This window comes from Rhinolophus ferrumequinum, chromosome 11, assembly GCF_004115265.2.
Source record: "Rhinolophus ferrumequinum isolate MPI-CBG mRhiFer1 chromosome 11, mRhiFer1_v1.p, whole genome shotgun sequence".
NCBI lineage: Eukaryota > Metazoa > Chordata > Mammalia > Chiroptera > Rhinolophidae > Rhinolophus > Rhinolophus ferrumequinum.
Genome location: NC_046294.1, coordinates 64,264,308 through 64,291,193, shown reverse-complemented (window position 1 = coordinate 64,291,193; position 26,886 = coordinate 64,264,308). Strand labels below are relative to the sequence as shown.

At 41.9% G+C, this 26,886-nt stretch overlaps 1 protein-coding gene across 3 annotated transcripts in view; it reads right to left on the bottom strand.

The window, feature by feature from the left end:
• The window catches only part of FAT3 (FAT atypical cadherin 3), a 507,587-nt gene that overhangs the window by 6,055 nt on the left and 474,646 nt on the right, over positions 1-26,886 (bottom strand). For 2 of the 3 annotated variants that reach the window (XM_033120991.1, XM_033120992.1), the window contains 6 exons: positions 21,646-22,114; positions 8,842-8,995; positions 6,338-6,993; positions 2,724-2,837; positions 874-933; positions 262-297 (listed from right to left, as the gene is read on the bottom strand). In XM_033120991.1, coding sequence (XP_032976882.1) covers positions 262-297; positions 874-933; positions 2,724-2,837; positions 6,338-6,993; positions 8,842-8,995; positions 21,646-22,114 — 1,489 coding nt within the window. The remainder of the gene's footprint in view (positions 1-261; positions 298-873; positions 934-2,723; positions 2,838-6,337; positions 6,994-8,841; positions 8,996-21,645; positions 22,115-26,886) is intronic. The other variant, XM_033120993.1, reaches the window with a different exon arrangement.

Below are 26,886 nucleotides of genomic sequence, written 5' to 3'. Positions count from 1 at the left end.
AGATGCACCAGCCATACTGCGGACCACAGAAGGCGGGAGATGTGCACACAAATGGACGCGTGGCACGTATGGAGGAGTGGCTGGGGGAGGGATGCGGGCAGGGCTTTCACGTCCAATACCAAGCTCACAAGACACCTGGAACATGCAAAATTCAGATGGAAGAAACTCAGAAAGTATGGAGGGAGAGGGGCAGGGTAAGAACGAACTCAGCAATTCAATACACGTAAGGAAAATGCTATGCTGGGGGCGTGGCAGAGTCACCTCGGTTGTAGTTCTGTCCTTGATCCATGACAGACACTGTTTAAATACAAAGTAAGAAGTAAAACTGACAATCCAAGCCATGTAAAGAGGGTAAAAGAGAACATTTTAGATGACAAAAAACGTGCTGCCTTTTCTCCCCATTGTTATTTTGGAAATAAAAAGATAATCCCATTTACACTAGGCCCTAATTGTATGAAGTCACTAACATAAATTATCTGATTGAAATCAGTCCCCATTATAGTGTAGCTTTGAATGATTTCTTCATTATTCTCAGGTCATAGTAGGTGCTCAATGAATACATGTTGACTATAAGAATGAATTTAGTATTAATCTGGATTCCAACTAATTGGGTACTCTTCTCTTGGGAGAAATTTTATAAAAACAGTAGTACCCCACATACTAAAAAAATATGAACTAATTGTTTTCCCCCAATTTTAAAATTCACTCCAATCCCCGGAGAAACATTCAATGTCTCCTTTGAAATCACCTGTTTACTGCCCCCTCTGTTGCCAGCTGATTAAAATCACCCCTAGTTCAAAATAACAAGAAGCAATATTTCCAAGAGGATAACTCTTTACACAAAGAAATGCTATGGAAGAAAAAAGTAAATACCTTCATTCTCTATAGTGTCAACTACATTGTTGACAAGCTGAATGACAGTCACTATGGATGCTTGTGGCCAGGAAAAGAAGAAAGGAGGGAGGGGAAGAACAGCTTCAAGTTAGTTATGTGTTTCAAACATACATTAACTTTTTTTAACAACAAGTGGCAACAACAAAGCTGCAGCATGCAAACACCCAAAGCCTTTCCACAGTCCATCTATTAGGCAGATGGACCGCCTAATGACTGATAGCCTAGAATGACCCAAGGCCCAGCTTCCACCAGTAAAGTATAGACCGACGTCAGCGTTTGGCCTCTGAAATAGAACCAGGGAAGGAGATTTCTGTGCTCTATATGAGTAGACTTAGCACTTGATGCCAGCACCTTGTGGAGAGGTGACCAGGTTTAAAACTAATTTGCTGAAAACTCCTAACACGGCCTGCTTTAGTCAGGACAAACCCAGAATGTTAAGCATGTGTGAGACCTTAAGGGCACATACAGCCGAGTCCATGAGAATAGTCCACCAGGTATCACTGCCGGAACTGCTGCCTGGAGTTTGGAAACCATCTATTCTCGGCTGGCTGCTTCTCTATGAAACGCAAACCAGCGACAACTTTTCTTCTGGTTGGGGATAAGGAAAAGGAATGAACACCAAGGCAAAGAGATCTGCAAGTGTGGCCCTGACCTTAGAATGGTCAGAAGAAATCCACCCTTATGTGGTTTGTTATCCCGGCAGTCAGATACACTGAGGCTTCCGCAACTCTCAGGAGAGCCATGTACTGGGGTGGAAGAGATTTGGGGGTGGTGGTGATAGAAGTAGGCTATTTTACTTCCATGATTGCTTCTATGGCCTTAGAGCTCACCAGTGCTTGTATTTACCTGGAGGCCACAGATTATCTTGTTTTCATTTTGTACTCCTGGATACAAAATGCCCAGCACTGGTTTCAGCACACAGGAGAAACTTAGCAAGGATTTATAGGTTGAATGATTACATGAATTAATAAATATTCAATTTTTCCAGTTGCTTATAATGGGAAAATGATATAAGGTAAGGCTAACTCTCTGTGGATGACGATCGGAAGTTATTCTTCGTTCACCACATAGTGAGTTCTTGCTGTTTTATGACCATTTCTACTACCCTCCCCTGCCCTCAGGAGACCAACCCATCCTCCAAAGTCCCTCAGCTCTGAAAACCCAGTCCAGCAACCTCTTCGTGAACATAAGTTCACATGAGGTAGAGGTAGCAGTTTTGGAGTGTCAACAAGGTCCATAAACCACATGGAATTGCATGCAACATTTTGGGTGTATGTGCATTTTTCTAAGGAGCTGATCCATAGTATTCAACAGATTTTCCAAAGGCCCATGACCCCAAATGATCCAAGGAGATTCAACTGAATGAAGATGCCACTTCTATGGCAAAGAGATTCGGGGGGGCGGGGGAAGGGACCTTGCCTCTGAACTAATTTCTAATAATGTGGAGGTTGGACAGCAAAGAGATAATCATTAGGAAAATTTAAAAAAAAAAACAAGAAAGAAATCACATTGATTCCTAGAGAGTATCATTTAGGATGAGAGAGTTCCGTCATGAACCAAATCAAAGAGGACATATGATTGGAGGTCCAGGGGACCTCTGTCAACCTCTGACGCAGATCCCTGGGCCCTCTGACTGCTGCACTAGCTCAATGGGTGCTCTTTCAGCAATGACACCCAATCATGGAGTCACCTGAAAAGCTGGTGAACACACTCAACAGCCCATGAACAGATCAGGAAACAAAACAGGTCACATCCTCTTCCTCTCAGCTACCGACTGCCAGCACAGGAAGCAGAACCCACCCCAGGAGGATAAGTCCATGACTTCTTACCATTGTCATCACCAGAATCCGACTGGAAGGAGCTCAGGGACTGAACTTCAGAGTTGCTGCCTTTATTACTGCCTGCAAAGCAGGTCACTTCTCCCGTGTCATCAACTCCTTTGTCTTCGTGGCCAGCCAGACAACAAGCAGAAATGACACTGGTTACCTTGTGCATATTTTCAGCCCTGCCAACCCCAGGGTTCACTACTTGGAGCTCTTTCATTTTCTCAGAGAAAATAATTTAGCTCCACAATAGAAAATTGATTGTGCCACTGGGGGCAAAGGTCCGTCTGTCAATCAAGTGATTTACATTATGGATTCAAAACCCTTAACCCCTGGTAAATGAGCTTCCAAATGGCTGACAGGGGAAAGGAGCTGTTCCCTCCTCAAAGTGAAGCCTCAGTGAAGAGCGAAACGAGGATGAAGTGGCTGGGTTACTCTTCCATTCAGAGTTAATTTAAATCATTTACATGAACCGATGTGGTGTCAACACCAGGTTAAATGAGATTACTTTTAAAATAGGGGTATAAATATTTTATAGGCAAGAATGCCATTACATTTACCCTAACTTCTATCTCTGGGGAGCGAGTGGAGTTCTCAGCGCTGCCTTCTAGAGGGCAGTGTCACATCATCTTTGGGAACATCCTGCACTCACTCCAGTAATAGGGCTGTCAGCGGTGTAGACGTACTCTTATCCACACTCTTCCTTCCTCTTTGCTGTCTGAACAACTCTCTCTCTCTCTCTCTCTCTCTCTCTCTTTCTCTCTCGCTCTCGCTCTCGCTCTCTCGCTCTCTCTCGCTACTTTTTTATTTGATGTACTAAAGGAAGCAATAAAAATAACTCATATCTTGAAATTGTCAAGTGAAAAATGGATTAGTTGCCTAGAGATTGTATCGCCAGCTAACTGCCTTGCTTAACAAAAAAGGAAAAGTATTCAATAAAAACCCAATAATACTTTGGGGGGAAATGCGAGTTTTGGCCTGAGGTAGATTCTGGAAATAAAGCTGTCGCATTATGAAATAGGTGGAGGAAAATGATCACCAGGAACAGCTTCAAATCATCACGTAACATGATGGTACAAAGAAACAGTGACTTGTGATTAAGGGAAGACTTGTTCCTGTTCGTGGCTGGAGAAATCACTGTTTCTTCCACAAAGGGTGATGTCAGGAGCCGGCCCTCTGTGGCTGCATCTGCTGTCAGATGCTGAAGCCACAGCAAAATGATGAGTTGGATAAACAACTGACATAAGTGGAGAGAGACGTCCGGGAGACATTCACCTCCCAACAACCACACCACAGAAAATACGAAGAAAAGCACGAGGTGGGTGCTCAGCTTAGCCCTGAATACAAAGAAAGAAATGACAAATGATCTCCCCTGGTGAATATAGTGTTGGGCATACAACTCCTTTCTCCACTCCTCCATTTATTCAAACTCCCTTTTTTCGTGGTTAAGTAAAAAAGAGCCTTTCCTTTAGCCAGTGGAGTGACAAGGCTTTAGTAAACTCTAACTCTACCGATGATTTGAGAGGCAGTATATTTATGGTTAAAGTCCAAAGGCATCTACTCAAAATATAAATGTGGCTCCAGAAACACAGAGTCAGCAGATAGAACAGTTGGGGAGGCACTAGAAGAGAGACCCTCCTCTAGTAAGAGATCCTCTTCCTCTTACATCCCTCTCCCTCCTTCCTGCTAACACTTCCGTTTCCGAGGGCAGTGCTGGCAAGAGCACAGGCTTTGAACCCTGAGGACCCAGGTTTGAATCCTCATCCCTCCTCTTACTAGTTATTGCCCTTAGGCAAGTTATTCGTATTTAAGGTGATCCCCACACTGCACTGATGACTTTTATGTTTCTCTGATGCCTCTGTTTTCTCACCAAATCTCTTTGTCCTGAACCTTGCATTCTGGATTCTGCCTTGATAACTCACTGAAGCTCCCTTGAGATCACGAAGAATTTCCTAGATGTCAAGTGCAATACATATTTTAGCCTGTGTCCTCCCTGACGGTTTTACAGTACTCAACCCTGCTGACTTCACTGATAATGCTGGTTTCCCCATGGCTGCCCTTTCCTCTTTCTTTGTTCTCTCTCTGTTGGCACGTACTGGCTCCTTCCTGGCCTCTCCCCTCTGCCCACGTCCCACATGGAGGCATGTCTGAGGTTCTTTTGGAGGCTCAGTTTGATCATTCTCTCTCCGCTCCTGCTCCCGCGGTGAGCTTACCCTCCTGGAGATTCAACTATGCTGCATGCAGGTGTCCAAACTTTCACCTCTAGCGTCACCTTTCTCCTGAACAACAGAGCCAGATAGCCCTCACGTGTCCTATCCACTGATCCAGATACTTCCTGCTTCTGGAAGGCCCTCTCCACTAGCTTCCTACCAAAATCTTACTCATGCTTAAAGATACTAGTAGGAATACCCTCTTCCTCCATGAAGACACCCATTATCTCCTCACCTGTATATGATTTTTAACTTCGTTTGAAACCTCTCTCTCCCCCGTACCCTTTACCCTATAGTACTATAATCCCTGCCTTTGGCAACTCCTGCCTCCCAGGATGTTTCTGCTGTTTGACTATAAAGCCATGTGGCCCGATGAAAGGTCACAGGTTAGAACAGAGTTTGTCTTAGTTTTATCCTGACTGATGTTAGGGCAGGGAAAACAATCACCATCTCTCACCTAGATGTTCATAGTGGCCATTTAATTAATTAGTCTCTCTGCTTTCTTCCCTCTTGGGTCCTGTTTAGTCTCTTCTCCAAGGAACAGAGCCATTTTTTAAAAATGTAAATTAGATTACGGCATTCCCCTGCTTAAAAACCTGCACTAGTCTTGCTGTTAAAATGCACCCACTCCCCCTGGTGCTCGGCAGGCTCCAGCTACATTGACCTCCTCCATGTTCTTCAACATGCGAAGGTCTTTCCCACCCCAGGGCCTTTGCACCTGTGGCTCTTCCCTGTGCTTAGAATACTGTTGCACGAGGCCAAAGGAATGGGAAACACCAACATGTGGCCCGGACCACTTTTCCAGTCTGTGCTTCACGCTCTTGTTTCATGGACCTTGCATTCCAGCCAAACAGAACGCCCTGTTTTACTTCTGATCATGCAGGTCCCTCTACGTGGAATGCCCTCTTTCCCCAGGCCTTTAATCCTCCATGGTCCAACTCAAATGTCCCTCTGCGCCCCTCAAGTCTTCATTCTATCAGAACGGGAATACTCTCTTCTTCTGACCTTCGAGAGCACACTTTCTATAAATCATTTATGTAGCTACACTGCTTGCTTTATCGCCAACGGTGTGCTGTTGTGAGAAGAGCAGGGTTTAGAGTCTGGAAGCTCTGGATTGGAGCACCTCTTATTAGCTTGTACTAGTAACTACTTTACTTCTCTTATTAGCTGTGTGGCCATGGACACCTTATGATGCTCTCTGAGCCTCATTTTCCTCATCTGTAAATAAGGATAAGAACCAGAGCAATTTTTCAGGGCTGATATGTGAACACCCAGTGCCAGAACATGTCATAATGAATGCTTTGTCCCTGCAGGTTCTCTCTCCATTCCCAAACTTCCTTCTTCCATGCTCGCAGCTCCCAGGTAAACAGCAGTGCAGTAAACAACGACACACTACTACTTCCTACTTACTTTCAGTTCCTGCGTCCCAGCCATTCTTCCGGATGGAATCGCAGTCCGAGCGGCAGGGTGACACGGTGGGGAGATTGGGGGCCACACTGCACACGACCACACCCCTCCGGGCTGTCAGGATGCGCGGTGACTCAGGGTGAAAAGTGGTCATCTCTTGGTGCTCGCCTCCCAGACTGTCCACGATCTTATCCAGGTTGCTCCTGGAGTCGCTCTGGAAGCATGGGGTGTAGGCCATGGGGCGCACGGGCACCTGCGGGGGTCCCACCTCTTGGTAGACGTTGCGGCCGTCCCCGCTACCCCGCAGGTTCCGGAACGGGATGCCGTTGCTTTTGTTGAGCAGGGCGGCGGTGGCCGGGTCCTGCACCAGCGTGATGTTGTTGCGGGAGTAGTTCTTGCGGAAGACCTTCTTGCGAAAGACAACGAAGAGGACCACCAAGGTGAAGATGACGAAGAGGACCACAGCGATGCCGATGAGCTCCTCCTTCCCCACGTAGGAGTGGCCGGCCTGGATGTTGGGCACCACCACGGGGCGCAGCCCGCAGGACTGGCCCACGAAGCCCGCTGTGCAGTTACACAGGAAGGAGCCAAACACGTTGACGCAGGAGCCCCCGTTCTCACACTCTTCCCGCTCGCACTCGTTGATATCCTCCTCACACCTTCGGGACAAAACACACACAAGCCCGCTCGCAAACATGAGACCTGCCCACGCAGGCTTGTATGCTGAAGCTCGATTGAAAACTGATGGCTTTCAAAGAAAGTAAAGCACCTAAAGGATACACCAAGCACCACAGAAAGGGTGTGACCATGGTGGGTGTGAACTTGGGAGGGGGCCTGAGGCATCAGCATGCATTAAGGTATTTCTCTGCCCCAATCTCTCCCAGATAGGCCGACCCTACTGGTGTGGGGGCAGAGAAAAGGCTGTGATGGGAGAGAAGGAGCAGAAAGGGAAAGAAGAGATGCTGTTGAAGAGGTAGTGGTCTCCAAATCCTTGGGGCCAGATGCATTTGAAAATTTAACACTTTGCATTGTTAGAAATGACATACAGTAGTTATCTTTTATATTATGTAAAGTACCCACCCCACCCCAGGAACTGGCATAGAACCCACAATCAAATTTACCAGTGCTTTTGATAGCAAAACATATGGATATTCACACTAAATGAGAGAAAGAAAGAGAGAGAAATAGCCTCAGAGTGATTTTTGTTTGGTGGCTGTTTTTGCCACCAAACTAGTTTGCCACTAATTGATGCTTAATCCGATCTGTTCTCAGAGCTGTTGGGATTGTACAATTACGGATAAAGCGCTGTGAAACTATATATGTTATATAGAGTTTCCTGGGAGGACAAAGTCTTTGGTTCTGACGTTTTCCTGTAATGGGGACAGCAATTTTTGGTCTCTTCAGAAAACTGGGGGTAACAGGGCATATGAAGGTGTGGAGATGGAGGGCTACGTATCTATGGATCTTCCAGATTCGTCGCTTATGTTAAAGGCTAATGCTAATGCAGACTACCAGGAAAAGAAAAAAAAGGTAAAATAATTAAATTAATTTAAAAAATAATTCTAGTGAAAAATAATTTTTATTCTCTTTTATACAATCCATGACTTGCTTTGAATATAATTATAAAGCAAATATTTGTCTTAATCTTTCTTAGTTTAAAATTACTTGAGAATATAGACCTTTTTTCCTTCACTTTTCTCTACTTCAGCAATTGTTCTGCTATGTTTATTTAAAATGCCTCATCACCTATATTTTTGGTAATCCACTTTTTAAAATGTAATCAAATGTCCCTAATTTGAACAGATTGAGGGCAGGTCAGTTGGAAATTAGTCAGAATCATAGAGTATTTAAAAATAAATGGAGCTTTATTATTTTAAATTACATCCAAGGATTCAAAGTCAGTTAAGTATTTCCTGGTAAAGTCCTTGGGAGATTCGCTTTAATGAATACATAAGACTGATCTATAATTAGACTATCACTTGCTTGAGATTACATATATATACACGTCTAAAATCATCAAGGATGGTTGAAAGAGGAATTTTACTAAGAACTTCAAATATTCCCTTTCCATTTGGCTAACACTTTATTTTCCCCATTTCTTGAGCGAAGAACAGTTTGCAAGGGAAAGGTAAGCTTTAGTTTCTCAGAATGATCATAAAATGCTACCGCAGTAGTGTCCAGTTAATGAGTTCTGGGGCAATGGAATACTGGAAATATTAGGGGTAAGAGATGACTTTCTTTAAAAGAATTATTTTCCTGATTACAGGATATACAGAGTAATTTGAAAATACAGAGAAGTATAAACCAAAATATATAAATTATCCATAACCCCCTTGCCCAGAAATAATCCCCATTAACATTTTAGTCACTTTTAAGCAGTCTTTATAAAAAAATATTAACCCTTTGCCTGTCCTGTTAGTGGTATATATTTTACCCCAGTTAGTTGTTCATTGTTTTGTTTTCTTAGCAATAAGAAGCAGCATAAAGACTTGCACAATCTCACTCACGTGACTCCAGTGAGTCCAGCTTTGCAATTGCAGATGAAAGTGTTTCCTATTGGGTCGCAGGAGCCTCCATTCCTGCAGGGGTTTGGGAAGCAGGCAGTGATCTCGGATTCACAGTTTCTCCCGGTGAACTGTGAGAGGCAGGTACACTGATAGCCTGGGGAAAACACAGGACCTCATGAGCCCTGGGTGCCAATGGTAACAGTCAGAGGGCAAGGACCCGGTCATAACGTGTCCTCCTAATTCCTTCTGAACTAAATCGAAGGCAGGTCCCAAATTCCAAAGATGATTAGCAAATTGGTTGTTCTGAACTTGGAACACAGCTTGCCACAAAAAAGGCCAAGTAACAGTTTGGATCTCCTGCTGGCCCACAAAAATTCACCTAATTAACCACGTACGTAAATACTAATGAGAATGGCAAGAGACACCCAAGGAATAGATTCAAAGAGCAGAGTCCAGGATAGGGAGGAAGATGCTTTCCCCACCACACTACTATTGTAAAAGACAGGATGTTTCCAGGTACGAGTTCATCATAGGGACCATGTGTCATTGGAACACATTCTACAGTAGCTTCCTGAGAAGGGGTTTGTTTACAAGAGGTAAATGTTGTGAGAGCTTGCATAGCTGAACTTGTCTTTACTCCACCCGTAAATATCTATGGTAGTTAGGTTGTATATGGAATTCTAAGCAATTTCCTCCGTGTTACCTTGGAGAAATCCCAAGTCGTTTTGGTTCCTTAAGTTTATATGTGACCTGATTTCTTTTCCTAACAGCTTGGAGTATTTTCTCTTGCCCCCAGTTTTTTTGAGATTTCACAATGATATACTTTAGTGTGTGTTTATTTGAATCATACTGGGTACTCAGTGGGCCTTTGCAACCTGGAAATTCTGGTCCTTTAACTTTGGGAACATTTCTTTAATTATTTCTTTCATGATTTTCCTTTATTTTCTGCTCTGTCTTTATGGGACTTTTATGGTTTGGATCTCAGATCTTTGGATCTTCCTTTAATTTTATCTTTCTTATATACATCTCTGTGAGTTTCGCTTTATTTTCTGAAAGAGTTTCTCAACTTTTGAAACTTTTTTTGGAGCTTTTCATTCATGTTGTCATTTTCTAAGGTCTCTTTAGTTGTTTGCTTAGGTTTTTTTTTTTGTTGAACACAGCACTCTGTTTTTGTTTTGTGATTACAACATTTTCTCTTATCTCTGAGGACATTAATAATAGTTTTATGAAGTTTTCTCCCTGCATAGTTTCCTCCAAGTTGCTTTTCTTTGTTTCTGTATTTTAGTCTCTGTGATGGTAAATTGTACGTGTCAGACTGATTAGCCTATGGTGCCCAGTTGTTGGTCAAACACTAGTCCAGATGTTGTTGTGAGGGTATTTGTAGATATGATTAACATTTAAGAATTAGTTGACTTTCAGTAAAGCATATGATCCTCAGTAATGTAAACAGACCTTATTCATTCCGTTCAAGGCCTTAAGAAGAAGGAATTCTACCTCAAGACTGCAACATAGAAATCTTGCCTGAGATTCCAGCTTTGAGGATTTCAAATTTAAGACTGCAAAATCAACTCTTACATGAATTTCCAGCCTGCTGACCTGCTCTATAGATTTCAGACTTTTCCGCTACCACAATCCTGTGAGGCAATTTCTTAAAATCAATCAATCCATCCATCCATCCATCCATCCGTCCATCCATCCATCCATCCTATTGGTTCTGTTTCTCTGGAGAACCTTAATATATTTTCTATATTTGAAATTATAGGATTTCCTTCATTGTCTAGTAGTTCTGGCTTATCAGCTCATATTGAAGAGTGGAGTGGTAGAAAACTAGGAATCTGATGGGAAGCTCTAAGCACCTGAGTAGAGCTTGTTAACTATATACTGTCTCCGTACCTTTGGGTTGGTCAATGTCCCCAGTAATGACCCTTCTCACCTGCCCAGAGAGAGGGCAAAGGCCTGGTTTCTAATATTTGGTGGATTGGGTGGTGGTAGAGGAAGGGTGGTTGTGGGTCTTAGCATCTAATGAGCATATCACATTTACTTTACTCCATAAATACTGTAAATAGTCCTCCTCACTTTTATTTGAAGGGCTCTGAGGCTAATCTCTGCTCCCCAAGTGGTCAGTGACTGATGCTGGGATTTTGTAGATTGATCTCTATAGATATAAGAAAGTTAATAATCTATAGATTGAAATAGTGTATGCTCTCAGGGACGTTTTACTGAATCAGAGAACTCTCATGTACAGGAGGAAGACATTATGATTGCGTGTGGGTATTCATAGGTTCAGAGAAAGACTCATATTCAGGAGGCAGGTGCAGGAGAGAAATCTTTACATTCCCAAGAAGAGAGAACTTGTAGTCCCAGGCTCTCTGGCACCAAGAAACATAGAGGGCCAGAGACTGAGGCTCAGAGAGAGAGAGACAACACTCTTAAATCAACGCTGATGAAACACAAGGGAACTAACTTATAAGGAGAGACCATTATGATGCAAACCGTGTCCAAAGATGGTCAGCCTGACGTCTCTGGGCAAGATGTCGTAGTGTGAGATACGTTTGCTTCAAATTATGCTGATTTGGGATTATTCTTTTCCAATTTGGGAATTTGCTTGCCTAAATGGAATTGGGGATTGCCGAAAGCAGTTGGGATTGGGAAAAATGCTTCTTTGTGTCACATGGCTAATTCTTGGCCAGGAAGGCATACCATTTACAGTAACTTATGAGGATGAACTATATTCCTTTTTAGATTAAGGAGGCAGGGTGGGGAACAGCTGCATTACAGGACTTGGGAAAGCATGTCAGTGATGGGGAGAGAGGAAAGTCAAGAAGGGGGAATCTCAGGCAAGGTGAGTCAGCTCAGGTACAACTCCTCACTCTGCAGGTCCTACTTGGCATGATTCTGGCACCTGCTCAAATAAAACTACAGCAGACATAGTAGGGGGCAAGGGAGGAGCAAGGAAGGATTTTCTGGCAATAAGGGACATTTGAATCACTATCATGGAAACTGGATTCTCACAAGGGTTGTGGGTTTGATTTCTTTGATTTGATGTCTCTGTGCCTTGGAAGATCAGAATTTAAAAAGAGGCACTACTTCTAGTGCACTATTTTACTCCCACACATTTCCTTCTGCATTTTGTCAATTTTCATTATCTTTTGGGGGATAGCTACCGCTACTTGATGCAGCAGCCGGCCTGACAGATTAACCTATTCACTGACTGAGTGCCTAAGCAGTGGTGTGCTGGCGCCAGCTCAGGCAGGGTCATGAGAGCTGACGGTTAAACATTTGGGAGTTTGGCAGGCCAGTTATTAACCCTCTGGTAATCTGACTTCAGCCATGGTGGGACTATTTAAACCACAGAAATCAGTAAATGCTACAAATCAAGGCTTTTTATTATTTTTTAGAGAGCTGGTTTACCAGTGCACCCCTGGAATAGGGACTCTGGCAGGCATTGGGGATACAAAGGCAGAAAAACTGATACTATGAGCATAAAGAGAGCTACAAAACTACCATAAGAGTAGGCACAGGGTGTGATGGGAGCCAAGTGGGGACACTAGACCTACTCTGGAGAAAACCATACACAATGGAGGAGCTCTGTTCTACAACTGAGAACACTTGCTGTCCATTTTGAAGAAGACGATGATGATAGCTAACAATTACATGACATTTATTATGTGCTAAGAACAATGCTAAGCACTTTACATATATTAACTCATTTAATTCTCCAAGTAAGCCTGTGACAAAGGGACTATTATCATTTGCATTTTATAGATGAGGAAACTTGTGTACAGGGAAGTTGATTACTTATTCACAGTCATGAACCTAGTATGGATTTGAGCTCCAGCAGTCTGGTACCAGAGTCCTGAAGTGTTCAGTATTATCCTGAACTCTATTTTCAAAAATCTCACTTCATTACACTCTCTATCTGGATTTTATATGAAAAAAATGCTTAACTTCACTACGGTGTTTCCCCGAAAATAAGATCTACCCCGAAAATAAGTCCCAATTAAGATTGTCGGCTGACGATGCATTTAGTACGTGATGACAATGTTCCAGAAGAAGATGACATGACTGTACTTGAATACATGTAATTGTTGCACATGAAAAAATAAGACATCCCCTGAAAATATGCCCTAATGTGTCTTTTGGAGCAAAAATTAATATAAGACCCAGTCTTATTTTCCGGGAAATACAGTATAAGATCTGGTCTTATTTTTGGGGAAATACGGTAGTTATTAGGGAAATGCAAGTCAAAATCACAATGAGATACCACCTCACACCAGTTAGAATGGCTATCATCAACAAGACAAGTAATAACAAGTGTAGGAGAGGCTGTGGAGAAAAAGGAATCCTCATACACTGCTGGTGGAAAGGTAAATTGGTACAGCTGCTATGGAAAACAGTACAGAGGTTCCTCAAAAAATTAAGAATAGAATTGCCATATGACTGAGAAATCCCTCTTCTGTGTATCTACCAAAAAAATCTGAAAACATTGTAAAGATATATGTAATCCTATGTTCATTGCAGCATTATTCAGGTTGGCCAAGACATGGAAACAACCAATTATCTATCGAAGGATAGATATCGAAGGATTATCTATCCTTCGATAGATAATTGGATAAAGAAGATGTGGTACATATACACAATGGAATTATTACATGGCCATTAGAAAAGATGAAGTACTGCCATTTGCAAAAACATGGATATATCTTTAGATTATCCTGCTAAGTGAAATAAGTCAGACAGAAAAAGTAAAAAACCATACGACTTCACACATCCAGGAGATATAAAACTGAAAGCAACAAACGAATGAGACAAACGAAACAAAAACTCATAGACACAGACAACAGTTTAGTGGTTACCAGAGGATAAGGGGGAGGGGGATGGTAGAGGAGGGTAAAGGAGATCAAATAGATGGCGATGGAAGGAGAACTGACTCTGGGTGGTGAACACACAATGCAATACAAAGATGCTTTATTATAGAAATGTACCCTTGAAACCTATATAATTTTACTACCCAGTGTCACCCCAATAAATTTAATAAATAATAATAAAAAAAAGCAAACTGTGAAAGATCTGCTCTCGTGATCTCAAACCCATGGGACAAAGGAGGTAGAGACCCTTTGGGAGAAATCTTGCTTTTAGAATTTTAAATTTGGAGGCATTTTTATGTTAACACAATAAGAGGGAAAAACAATTGGGTCGTTAAAAAAGTGGTCAGATTTTTTTTTTTTAATTTTAATGAAAGAAGAATGGTATCTATTGCTTGGCTCTATGAAAGAGGCTTGCTAATCAAAATTAACCTATTCTCACAAAGTATTATTTATGATCTCGTTATTCCAGCCTGGGCCCTATTATTAATAATTTTTATAATATCAGTAAGTCTGCCATAATGATACTAAGTGATCTAATGCTTTAGTGGTTTAGAATCACTTTCAGTCATTCTACGAAGGATCATAATTCTGTGAAGGAAAAATAAGAGTCCCATTAACATCCCAACTCCATAGGGTGTTGGAGAGGTTAGTGGTTTGTTCAAGGACACATAGCTAGTAAATGACTGAATTTGAACTTAAATCCAGGCTTTCGGATTCTCAAATCTTTCTACAAGACTGTATTGGCATTGGAACTTGTCAATGAGCCAGAACTCATTACTTGCTAGGGACGAGAAGGAGGGGATCATAGTTACTCCCCACAACTCTCCAGGGAGATGATGAGACACAGAGATGAACAGTATCAGATACCCTTTTTGGGAGCCAAATAATCATTCAATAATAAAGATAATAGCATAATAAAGTTTCTGCTCTTCCCAAGCATTACCATATATTGATAGGAAACAGAAATAAAAGGAACAGAATTTCAAGAGATGTCTAGGCATTATTTGATCACACATATTTTAATTTTTATAAATGTAAAATAAAATTCAGTAGATAATTTCAAAGTCTTATTAAAAATAGTAGATTTTTTTTCTGGGTTGGGGGAAAATGTCAAATAAGGAAATCATTAATTGGCAAGACCAACAGCTTATTAGGTGCTAGGAAAAATTTGATGAACTTCCTATGCATTATCTATCCTCATTTAATTCTTGATAATAACCTTAAGGTGTAAGTACTATTATTATAGTTATTTGACAAAGGAGGGAACTGAGGCTTAAATAAGTTGGTTTGCCCAAAGTTAGATAGTCAGTAAGTGGCAGATACCACTTTATACCAGTTTCCAGATTTGAAAAAAGACAATTGTCCTACTATGGTATTAATTCGGTGCAAAAGCAATTGCAGTTCTTGCAATTATTTTTAGCCTGTTAAACCGCAATTACTACTTTTGCACCAACCTAACAGTATTGAGATACATGTTAAAACACAAAACAAAACAAAACAAAACAACACCAATGAAAACAATGACACAGCTTCTCTCCTTTCAAATCTGGCAGAATGAGAAGTGTATTTTTAAGCCTTGCCTCAAAGCTGTGCTCTTGTCTACCATACTTCTAGTTATAGTGAGTGGATGCAGATGGTTTTGAAATCGGCACCCAGACAAACTTAAAATGCCCCCTCCGTTCTTTGCTCAAAGAAGAACATCGCAAAACCCATTAAAGGCAAAAATAGAAATGGCTTGAGCAATTACAGAGTGAATTTGGGCTGTGCAGGCAAATAATCAAGATAATTCCTATCTTACTCCTTTGACTTATTAGTCGTTTTCTGACCTGATTCACCCAGGTAATGGCCTCAACCCTGGGTCCTTCTCGCCAGCGTAGGCGAACATCATTCCGATTGGGTTGGGGTGCCTCGATAAGAAAACATCTGCTGGCTGCACAAAGGTGGAAATAACGGCAAATGTGCAACTAGCACTTGGGATCTGAAGTCAGCATCAAGTGCTATGCTTGCTGAATTACGGATTTCATTTAGAAACTCCAAGAACTTACATGATTTGGGGAGGCCACTGTGATACGGCGGTGAGGCATTTTACCCAGCAGCTGGGTGTGTTCACAGGCAAAGTCACCTGATCTCTAGGACCCTCCCTATTTTTATTTGATAATTGAGCTCATGAATACCCACTTCACAGAGGCTAATACGTTTCCGGATCCATCAACCACAATGCAGCACACAAACATTAGGTGCTTTATTGTGGTCATATTGCAATTACTATGGATTCTAAAATCAGCTTCGTTTCTGTGTTGCTGATAAACCAAACAACTGAAAGCTATGGGAGTTTTTGATTCCGACTTTTAGGCTGAAAATTGGGAACTACTGAAACTTCTAGAGGGTGTATTATCACGTGAGATGCTGAACCTCAGTGGGATGAGCTCAGCTGCAGATCATGGCCTCTGTTATTACTTCACCGTTTCAACTTGTAGTCACTCTGACTTTTCTCTTTCACCAAGCAGGGTACATACAATACCTCTAGACCTTGTAAAATAAAAACCTTTGAAGACGGGACCCGTAACTTTCCCTAGGAAAACTGGCTCACATTTCATATACTGTATACTGGGACAAGCTTTTAATATTTTCTTTGAGGATCTGGAAACATTTAACGTGTTAACATTAGGCACATAGTAAGTTCTCATCTTCTAGCATGTTCTTTTGTGTCTGCATATAATCTCACTCCTTTAGGATTTTGAGTTTCTCTATTAGTTAGTAATGCTATTACCATGAGGTTTTTCCCAATTATATATTAATGAAAAATTTAACTCGGTATTTAGAAGAAAGCCACCCAGAAAAAAGTTTTTCCCCATAAACTACGAAACTCAAATTATCTTCACTGTACCTTCACTGGGAGCATGGGTTTTCCCTTTTCTGCCCTCTGTGTTCAATGCACCAGTGGATTGAGCACAGATGGGGGACAGTATTCAACTCCCCTAAGCCAGCTGTGAGGGGAGGGAGGCCATACAGTGGGATCCGTTGGTCACAGAAATAGCAGTGGGACCCCAGAATTTAACATAGAACCCAGCACACATCAGGCACTTAATTAAAGTCTGATGGACCAAATTGATCTAGATCCTTACAAGTTAGGGACACAAAATACTCAGCAAAATATCACCCAAAGTAGCACGGATAGCTTTGTTGCTGAAAACACTTTTATGCCCAACTATCTGTAACAGCTAAGAACTTACTGTTTCATGCTTAGAGGGAGTAGGTAGACACTAGTACTTTTATCTTTGAAGGGTGACCCCAAACTCCTAACTGTGTGGAGTTCAATCTTTACATGAAAACAATTATAAAAATGCAGGATGAGCATCTGACATACAATTCCTGAATGTCCTATGTTGGCTTAGCTCTTCGGAAATTCACTGACTCACACTCTTGCAAACACGGAATTTACTGAGATTTCCAAATATTAGCGGTTTTCAAACTCAGATGTGCATAGTACTTTGGAGACTTGTTGAAAAGAGAGATGCCTGAATTCCACCCTCGCAGATTCTGGGCTTCTGATTCATAGGTTTGGGTCTTTTTTTTCCCCCTCTAACTTTTCACTGAGAAATTTTTCTTGGTAGAAAGTTCAGGAATTTGCAAATATGATTCAGTGACCTAGCAGAAGATTCCTCTGACCTGGACTGCAAATGATGGAGGCAAGTAAATAGATTTTCTTTTTCCTTTAACAGTTAAGGCTCTTCTATAATAAAGTCTCATTTTAATAAGGTCCTCAGGTGATGTGGACACATTTCACAGTCTGAGATCCACCATATACAATATGTGAAAACAAAAAAAGGAACTATTAAGTTGGTGCAAAAGCGATTGCGGTTTAAAAGGTTAAAAGTAATTGCAAAAACAGCAATTACTTTTGCACCAATCTAAGTTTTCTTAGGTTTCAGGGCAGTTAAGAGACACAGAGAGAAATCAGTGTATCACCTAGGGATCTTGTTAAAATATTGATTTTAATTCAGTGGATTTGGGGTGGGATCTGAGATGCTGCATTTCTAACATTCCCAGTGATGCAGATGCTGCTGGTCCCTGGACATACTTTGAATAACAAGGGTTAAGAGCATAGGTTGGAGGGTTCCACAAACCTGGATCAAATCCTAGCTTCCCCACCTTACTAGCTGTGTTTGCTGGGCTAGTTATTTAACTTCTCTGGCTTGTTTCTTTGTCTGTAAAAAGAGGGTGGATAGGGGGAAGAACTGATCCCAGAGTATTGTTGTGAGAATTAAGTATCACAGCGAATAAGCACTTGCAAGGTAATTACTTAGCAAAGTACCAAGCACACAGTAGAGTTTAACATACAGCAACTTTTCATTTTAAGATTTAAGCTTCCAGTCTCATGCAAAGCTGTCTGAATAGCTATTTTTGGCCTGGTGACTGCCTGGCTTGCTAATTGCTGTGCCAAATTATAGCTTAGCCTCAACTAGGTTTTCCGGTAATGGGCTTAAGCTCAGCAGAAGGCATGGAGGACTGAGGACTCCTTATTCAGATTGTGGGTGCTCACTGGGCTGCTCCCTACCCACTGGGTCTGGAAATTCAGGGGTCAGGATGGGACCAGGCCATTTCTTCTCCACAGTGATTGCTATTTCCAGTTCATGTTTATGAAATACATGTAATTTTCAGGCTTTACTGAGAGAGCCTCCCCTCTGTGGTTGATTTACAGAGTCATATTTACACTCTTATTACAAGTCAGTGTTCTGAGCTCTGACTCCCCTGGGGTCCCCATGGCTTGTTCCTGGGACAGCCAGAGTCATAACACTGGTAAAACCTGCTGATCATGTAATTCCAAGCTGGCAGATGTGGCTTCCTTGCCCTTCATGCCAAGGGTTTGATTAGATTTGGAGGTGGTTAAAGCGGAATCCTGTTTCTCTGAAAGAACATGCTTCTTGTTGTAGGTGCCTGTTTTAAAAACTCTGAATGTTCTGGAATAATGTGCTAGGACAGCCACAGTTTGAGAGTGGGTCTGTCACCAGGACAGCCAATGACCAATACTCCAGTATGCTTCAGTGGTCAAGAGAACGATTATGCTAAAATATGTATGCTGCAATTTTAGAGCAACACAGAGCACAGGGTTCCAACAACAGTTAGATTTTTTTTTTTTTAATCAACATTCTCATGTGCTTGATGTCACATTCTAAGCACCTCACGCTACTTTCACTAGCCCAGATTTTCTCTTTGAATACTGCATGCATTCTAGCTTTTGATCTGGGGAAGCAAGACTCTCTCCCTGTGATTAGACACTCCTGGCAGCCGAGGGAATTCTTTAAGGCATGAATATTCTTTCATTAATGATTCAGTCCTATTGTTCCTTTTAAACTACCAATCATAACTAAGATGATTTTCCCCTTATTTTAAATAACCTTATAATTAGCTACATAGTTTCACAGATATGAGTTAAAGGCCAAATTGTTGGTTCTTTCTTTTCTCCCCTGCTACTCACCCTCCCTCTCCCTTTTTGCCACCAACTTAGGGAATTTGCGGATAGGATACCGGGACCTAGCAAAAAATTCCTCTAATATGAACAGATAATGGGGGCAAGAAAATGGATTCTCTCTCTTTTCTTAGAAGCCAAGGCCTCATCCCTACAGCCAGGAAGCAGGTAGGTACCTCCTCACACGTCAGAAGAGAAATCCTGGGCCTTTGATTCCTCAGGGATGCAACAGAAGCTCTCTTCTTGGACTTCCTGGTGAGTACCAAGGAGTTTGCTAGCCCTGGGCTCTGTACTGCTGTGCATGAGAGCCCCAGATCGCTCCATCTGGACCATGCCCTGGGGGCTGCTGAGATACGGACCACGGTGCCCCCTCAATTAAACAGAGGTAGGAGGCTTGTGAGAAGGGAGTTGTGTAAATAGAGGTGAGAGAAGATGATTTCTTTGTTTTAGGAAAACATAAGCCAGCGAGTACACAGGAGAGACATGAACAGATAAGAGGCTCTATCATGTTGGAAGAAAGAGCACCTGTTCCTGTTGTGGAACAGGTTTCTGTTCCACCTGTTGTGGAATCTCAATTGCAATCACACGGGGGAGTGGGGAGCAGGGGCCCAAAGAGGAGTACGAGAGAGCATGTAGGCAAGATTGGGCCCGTGGGGAGGGGAACGCAAGTTCTTCAGGCCATGTGAAAAGTATACGACAGGTGGGTCCTCAGTGATGGAATGGGGTTAAACCAAATGAAATTAAAAAATAGAGGAAATTTGTTGTTTCTCATTTGGGTCATAGTCATTTCATGAACATACCTGCACTGAATACTTCGTTCAAAGATTTCATGGCAATTAAAAAAAAAAACAAACAACTTAAAAGGCACACTGAAGAGCAAGATTCCACAGTCCTTTTCCTTAATGCAGCGCTTATCATTATTATTTTAAAGATAACCCATTGTGGAGGCCCATAGCTTCGCCAGCAAAAACAATGTCCTGCCATCGTTAAAAGTATGTTACAATTTGTGGCTCTGCACCCAACATTTGACACGGAGTGGTGTTCTATTTCAACCCAATTTAATTATATGCTCCTTTTATATATTGTAGATGGCTCACACTGGCAGAATTGTTTTCCTGGTGAAAAACTGGCCATGACTTGTCATAATGGGCTGGTTTATAGAACCACTGAAGTATAGTTACTGCCCATCATTCGGGAATTATGGCACCATAACAACCCTTTATTTACATATACTGCTGAGACAGTAAAAACGGCAAATAGATTTCTTAAATCGAGAAGGCAGAAATTTTCCCCCAGGGCACTTGGCCCTCATTGTGGCGGTAACATGTGCAAGTCTAAATAACTTTGGTGTCTGTATTTCGGCAGTGCATCATTTCATGGACAGTTTATAACATTCTAATAATAAAATGGACCCTAAATTCGGAGTTGGGCTTCACGAACATTAGATGGTAATGTGCACAGCAGAATCTCTAAGTGATTTGTGAGGGAGGTTTAAATTTGCTAATCACTACCGCTGAGAGACTCCGCAAAGGGGCTGAAATGGAATCAGTGGCTGGGCTGTTCGGAGGTGGCAAAACCTTCAACTGGGAGAGCGCCTGACCTAGTTTGCATTAGCAGATACCTCACCTAGGTAAAGACGGGGTTTATCTTTAGACTCCTAAGACTTACATAATCTTGGCTCTTCCCTCAAACAATAGAAATCCTCTGTACGTCTCCCCATTCTTTTGTGGAGGGCCCACCCTATTCTTTCTTTCATCTTCATGATGTATCTTTGGGAAAAAAATTTATTGGGGAAAAGCATCATACCCTCATTGGCTGTTTATCTGTCCTGAGATTTCATGTAAATTTCCCTCCCTGTCCTTATTCTTGACTTTCCACTCCTTTATAGAGTTGTCACTAGACTTACTTTTAATACACACATTTTAAACCCATGCTCCAAAGCATCTCCACTATATTTCTATTCTGGGGTGGTGGGTTTACCCTCTGCCCCCCCCATTTAGCTTCTGGTACAATTACATATGCCTACGTGTGAAAGAATTGTGGGTGGTGGTCATAACTCAGACTGCTACCAATCATTCTGCAGTGACATGCAAGTGACTCAAGGGCAAACACTTAAAAGGGGGTCCTATTCCTCCAAGCTGCTGAGGCCTGGGAGGGTGTGGGGTGGACAGGGAAGGGGGCAGCTGTGATAGCATCTCTGGGCTCCTGTGGTCCCTGAACTGCACCTATGGGACGCTGCAAACGGATTGGCTAAACTGGACATTCCTGTAATTGCCAAGCTCTGGACTGCTGTAAAGGAGATTAGGAAGCTCTGCTAGCATCTTCAGTGAATACTCCTCTCAGGGAGAGCACTTAGGCTGGTAATACATGTGAGAGGGAGGTCCCCTGCAGGTCCATCCCTCCCCCCATCCCACTCCTCCACCCCCCCTCTTCCCTGGCAGGGTGCCCAGCGCACATTGTACTCACCCCCGGAGGGCAGGCCGGTGCAGCTGCCCCCGTGTTGGCAGGGGCTGCGCTCACACGCATCAGGGTAGAGCACGCAGCCCAGCTTCAGCTCGGTCAGGCCCACCACCTCGGCGAAGCTGCTGCGCTTGTTCTGCAGGGGCAGCTCGTTGTTATTCAGCACCACCGAGTCCAGGCAGCCCTGGAAGCCGCTCAGCACCTGTGTGACCCGCGTGTCAGTCAGGCTGCGGATGTTATCGGCCTGCACCAGAGCCCCGAAGTAGATGGTACTCTCGGTGCTCAGCCTCTGGAAGTAGAGGGGTGCCCTGCGCCGCTCCACGTAGCTGTCGTCCAGGGACAGGCTCGTGAAATTGCGATTGAGTTCCAGGAAGACGGAGTGCCAGCTCCCGTCGTTGACCGCGCGGCCTGAGATGCCCAAGATTCCGGGGCCACTGCCACAGTCCAGCTGGAACCACAGCTTGCCATCCACGATCTGTGCGGGGAATGACACCAGACTGCTGCTTAATATGCCCCTAGAGATACATCCCTGTACACCCTGTTCCCAACCAGGGAAGGGGAAGGGGAAGGGAAAGGAAGATAGACCTTCCAGGTCACTAAGAACTAAGGAGGTATAAATGTCACCTGAATTCATAGAAATACACTGAACCAGTCCTTTCAAAATGTGTTTGACTCATTACAGGCCTGTTAGGGATTACTGCATTCTCACAAATGGAGTATTTCTCTATGCTTCAGTATGTTCCAACGACAACCCATTCTTTGGGATTCTCACCTATGCCTCTATGGCTCCATGGATTCTCTGGCACCCTCTCTTCCTGATATATATAAATATATTATATATAATATCTCCAAAAAAGGTATACACATTTTAAGAAAGGAAAAAAAATTGTATTAAAATTGTAATACTCAATATATACCAATAACGGAAAATGAATACAAGTCACATTTGACTTCTGCAATTACTAGAGGTGCTCAAAGTGGTTTCCATCAGCTTAATTTTAATACAATTGTTTCCTTTCTTAAAATTGTATACATTTGTTTTCGACACCCTCTGTATATATGGAAGACACAGGGCTCTGTGAACCAGGCAGAGCCCTGGGAATTTAGGAATGAGAAATCTAACTGGGGCTTTGTCCTGTATCACCCAGGTCACCTGGAGAGAGTTACCAGGTTAGCCTCTCTGGGTTTCTGACCCCTTATCTGGAGAGCAGAGATAATTGCTGTGGATTAAATTACATGGAGACTGTGTCTACTACAGAATGGTTAGCCACATCATACACAGTTAGTACATACATACTCTGCTCTGTAATGCAAATGTATGAATGTAAAAGACTGGAGACAAATATTTATTTTCTTTTCAGAGAGCTTTCATGTGTAACTTGTGTTTGTTGCCTTTGTCATTTTTTTGGTTCAACAAAATGGACTGAACAGATATTGTAAATCATCAGAATACTCGCTCAGTGACAACTCCTGGATAATACCCATATTTTTATTTTAATGTGAGTAATAAAATGGTCAAATGTGACTTTGGGGACTACCTTCCTCTGCACAGTCCATCTGCTGTTATGCTTCATGGCTAGAAAGTGGTCTATCAAGGAAAATCTGGTGGTGAGGGTACGATTCATCTAAGGTTTTGTAAAAGGACGTGTTCAATTAATACGTTATTTGGTCCATTCTCCTCCCCAACCCTACCCCCTACCTCTTGGGATAATAACCAAGTTACAAATTTACCCAGGAGATCGGATATGGCTCTGATATACTCACATACATTGAAGTTCTATAACTAAGAACATAAAGTTATCCCATACTGACGCTGAGCACTGTTACGTTTCCCCCCTTCTTTTTTCTGTTGAAAGAAATACCAGCAGCAACACCACTGAATAAATAGGAAGCCAGAGGCCTACATGATCCCCAGCTTTTTTAAAAATAAAATTCATTTGTATCTTGAAAATTCGAGGAGTTTGGAATTATAAGCCTTGTTTAGATGACAAACTAGAATGCTGATGCTCAAAGCTGCCTTACAAAAAGTTAATCTTTTGCTGTTTCACAAGTGTATTATACCACGGAGAGAAAAGAATGCTTTTATATCCTCTCATACTGGAAAATTATACTCTTGATCATATTTAATTTTCCTCTGTCTTCAGAATAGGGCTTACCCAGTTTTAAAGGATCTCTCTTTTAAGAGGACAAAGCTTTCTCAAATCAGAGGGAGATATATTTTAGTAGAAATTGGGGTATGCATGAAACTGTAAGAAAAATCTATAGCAATGATCTGAAGTGATGTACCGGGATGGGAGAGATAGGCAATTTGTTCGATGTAATGCATAATTTGGAGAGCATAGCCCTAATGTTACAAAATATTTAGGTGCTCAGGGTTGTTTCAAATCATTGATGTGCTTTAAGTCAGATCTTCAGTGGATTGCAGCTTGGGAGACAACATATCAGACTGGTAAGACGTCAGTTGTCTTGCAGGAAAGCAGGATTTGGGGTAAAAAAAGTTCAATGTATGCTAACGGTCTCCCTTCTTCAGATCCTTGGTGTGTGGCTCTAGGAAATGACCACAATCATAACACGTATAAAGGGGTTATTACATATTCTTTCAAGAAGGGACTTTATAAAAACCTATTTTCAAGGCTGCCATTAATAGCTATCTGGCACACAGTAAGTGCTCAAAAATATGTTTTGAATGAATAAATTATCATCCCAGCGCTCCATGTCTTTTCTTTTGATAAACACTTGTAGTACTCCCAGCCTGTTTGCCTCTGTCGGAGGCCCCACTGACTAGCTGTCACTTTGGGTAAGTCATCGAATTTCTTTGAACCTGTTTCCTCACAGGTAAAAAAAAAGATCTATACAGGGGAGAGTGAGAATAAAAAATACATGTATGTGAAAACACTTTGTTAACTTTTCGGTATTTTATTATTATTGTAACATGTTAACTCACTTCTCAGTGGTACTCTGCTCAGAACTCTGGAATCTTGTGAGGAGCTTCCTTGTTACTCTTCTGATCTATGTTAGAAAGATCTGGACAGCCCAAGTGGGCTGTTGTTTTTGTTTGTTTGTTTTGTTTTTAAAAAATCAATGGAATTTTATTTTGATGAAAAATTCGAGTTTATAATCATTCAGTAAATGAAGAGCAAGTATTTCACTTTCCTCTCTTAAGAAAAACAGTCATTAGTAAATAAATATCTGTGAACAGATTAAGGGTAAGGCAGACTGGATGATAAACCACGCCTGATGTTCACACTCCTTGCATGTGATTCACTCTGACAGGGTGAAAAACGGCACTGGAGATAAGCTGAAAACATATGAGCACTGAATCTCATTCTAGTCATTCAAATAAACCTAATGATAAATACTCATTTTTTGTTCATCATGGGCAGTAAACTATACACTTTCCCAAGTGGGCTGTTTTAAAAACCAAATGAATTGTCCCTGACCATCTTCTGTTGAATCCTGGGGTCTTAAGCTAGCCATATTTGAGAGTCATCAAAATGAAGCAATATATGATATACGACTTCCCCAAAAGATAAAATATGTGATATTTCTAGATTAACAACGAAGGAAGTGTGCTTTTGCTCTAATACTGGACCTGAAAGACTGGAATAGGGAAAAAGCTAGTTGTGTCTGGCAAATCTCCCTTCATGATGTGACATGTTTTCTATTATAGGTTCTAGGAGAGCCACAGAACCTATCCCACCATTTTCATTCTTGCTTTGGCTGCCAGGAAACTCAGAGTTATGGTTTGTGTTCAACTGAAGTAGCAACCCTTGGTCTATATTTTTCAATGATATTCTGCCCTTCCCCACTTCATGGGTTGGCTCTGAATCTTTTGTTTTTATCTTAACGGTGCTTTGATTTTTATTGCATTGGGTGTTTATAGTAAAACTAGAATCTCTTTTGGAAGTAAACAGGGTTATCAATGGTAAACAGAAGAACGAGCACCTTTATTGCTACTGAGAGATAGCAGTGCTGCCTGTTCATGAGCATTTTCACTTCTTGAGGTCTCCATGCAGTTCTTAACAGTCTTCAAGGGGTGCCCTTCACTGTACTGATTGTCTTAAGTACTTTTTAGAGAATGTGCTCTAACTGGGAAAATATAAACAACCAAGAGTGCAATTTAAACAAAGCATTTCAACATAGTCATTGAACCAAAGTACAAGGCACATACCATACCTAAAACCAATGAAATTAAATCTTGCATGAGGCTGAAAATGTTAAGCAAACAGATTCAAATCCCCTAAGTGGATATTCCTGGCGACTACAGGAGAATATCTGCAATAGTTCAGTACAGCTGTGTTCTGCTTTGGGTAAGCCCAACATATGAAAAGCAAACTTACAGAACGGACAGAATGGGGGCGATTATTCACATCACAAAAGGATTAATGAGAGGCTCCCTTCAAATAGCAACCATCCCTAGTTTATAAGAATTCCATTTATAGAGATTCAATTTACTTTCAGACACATGCTTGTTTCGTGAAATACAATCTACCTTAGGAGCTAGAGCTGCCTAAAAGGTTTAATTATTCTTTTTTTCCATCCCCAGGGATCAGCACATTTTAGACATTTGCCAGTGAAGTGTCAAATGACAAGCTCCATTTTAGGGTCAAGCCATCCAGGTCCAATATTTTTTTTTCTCTCTCTCAAATTTAATGCTATATAAGAGATTTGCTAATACAAAGTATTTGCCTCATAAGGATGCAACCACCAACCATGTGAGAGGCTGACGGAGAAAAGAGGAAAGTTGGCGACATCCAAGCAGAGCCCCAAGGAGTTGGTATCTCTGAAAGGGATGTGCATTTTACAAGCGATTATACCAACCCCGACCTCACAGGGCTGTTTAGGAAGTGATCTAATGACCGAAGGTAAGGTGCTTTGGGGCCAGGAGGGAATAAAGACGGGACTTAGGCCTTCGAGACTTTTTTCTTCTACCATGGATATTTGATTTGAATTCATTGTTCTCCAAAACTGCACATCTAGAGTGTCTCTTGTTTTCTTTTAAAAATACTGCTTTTATTTCCAGAACTGAAATCATTATCTGAGTTAAATGAGTAAAGATAGTGGGAGATTCCCCACAAAAGTAGCCAACTTTTAAACCCTAATTGCCTGATCACTCACTCTTGGCCTCCAAGTAATACCTGGCAATACCACAAGTGGGTAAGTAAAAGTCTACAAATGTGATAGGGGAAGCCACTGGCATTCAATGTCCGATACACTTTTCTCCCTCCAGGATTAATGTCTGGGCCA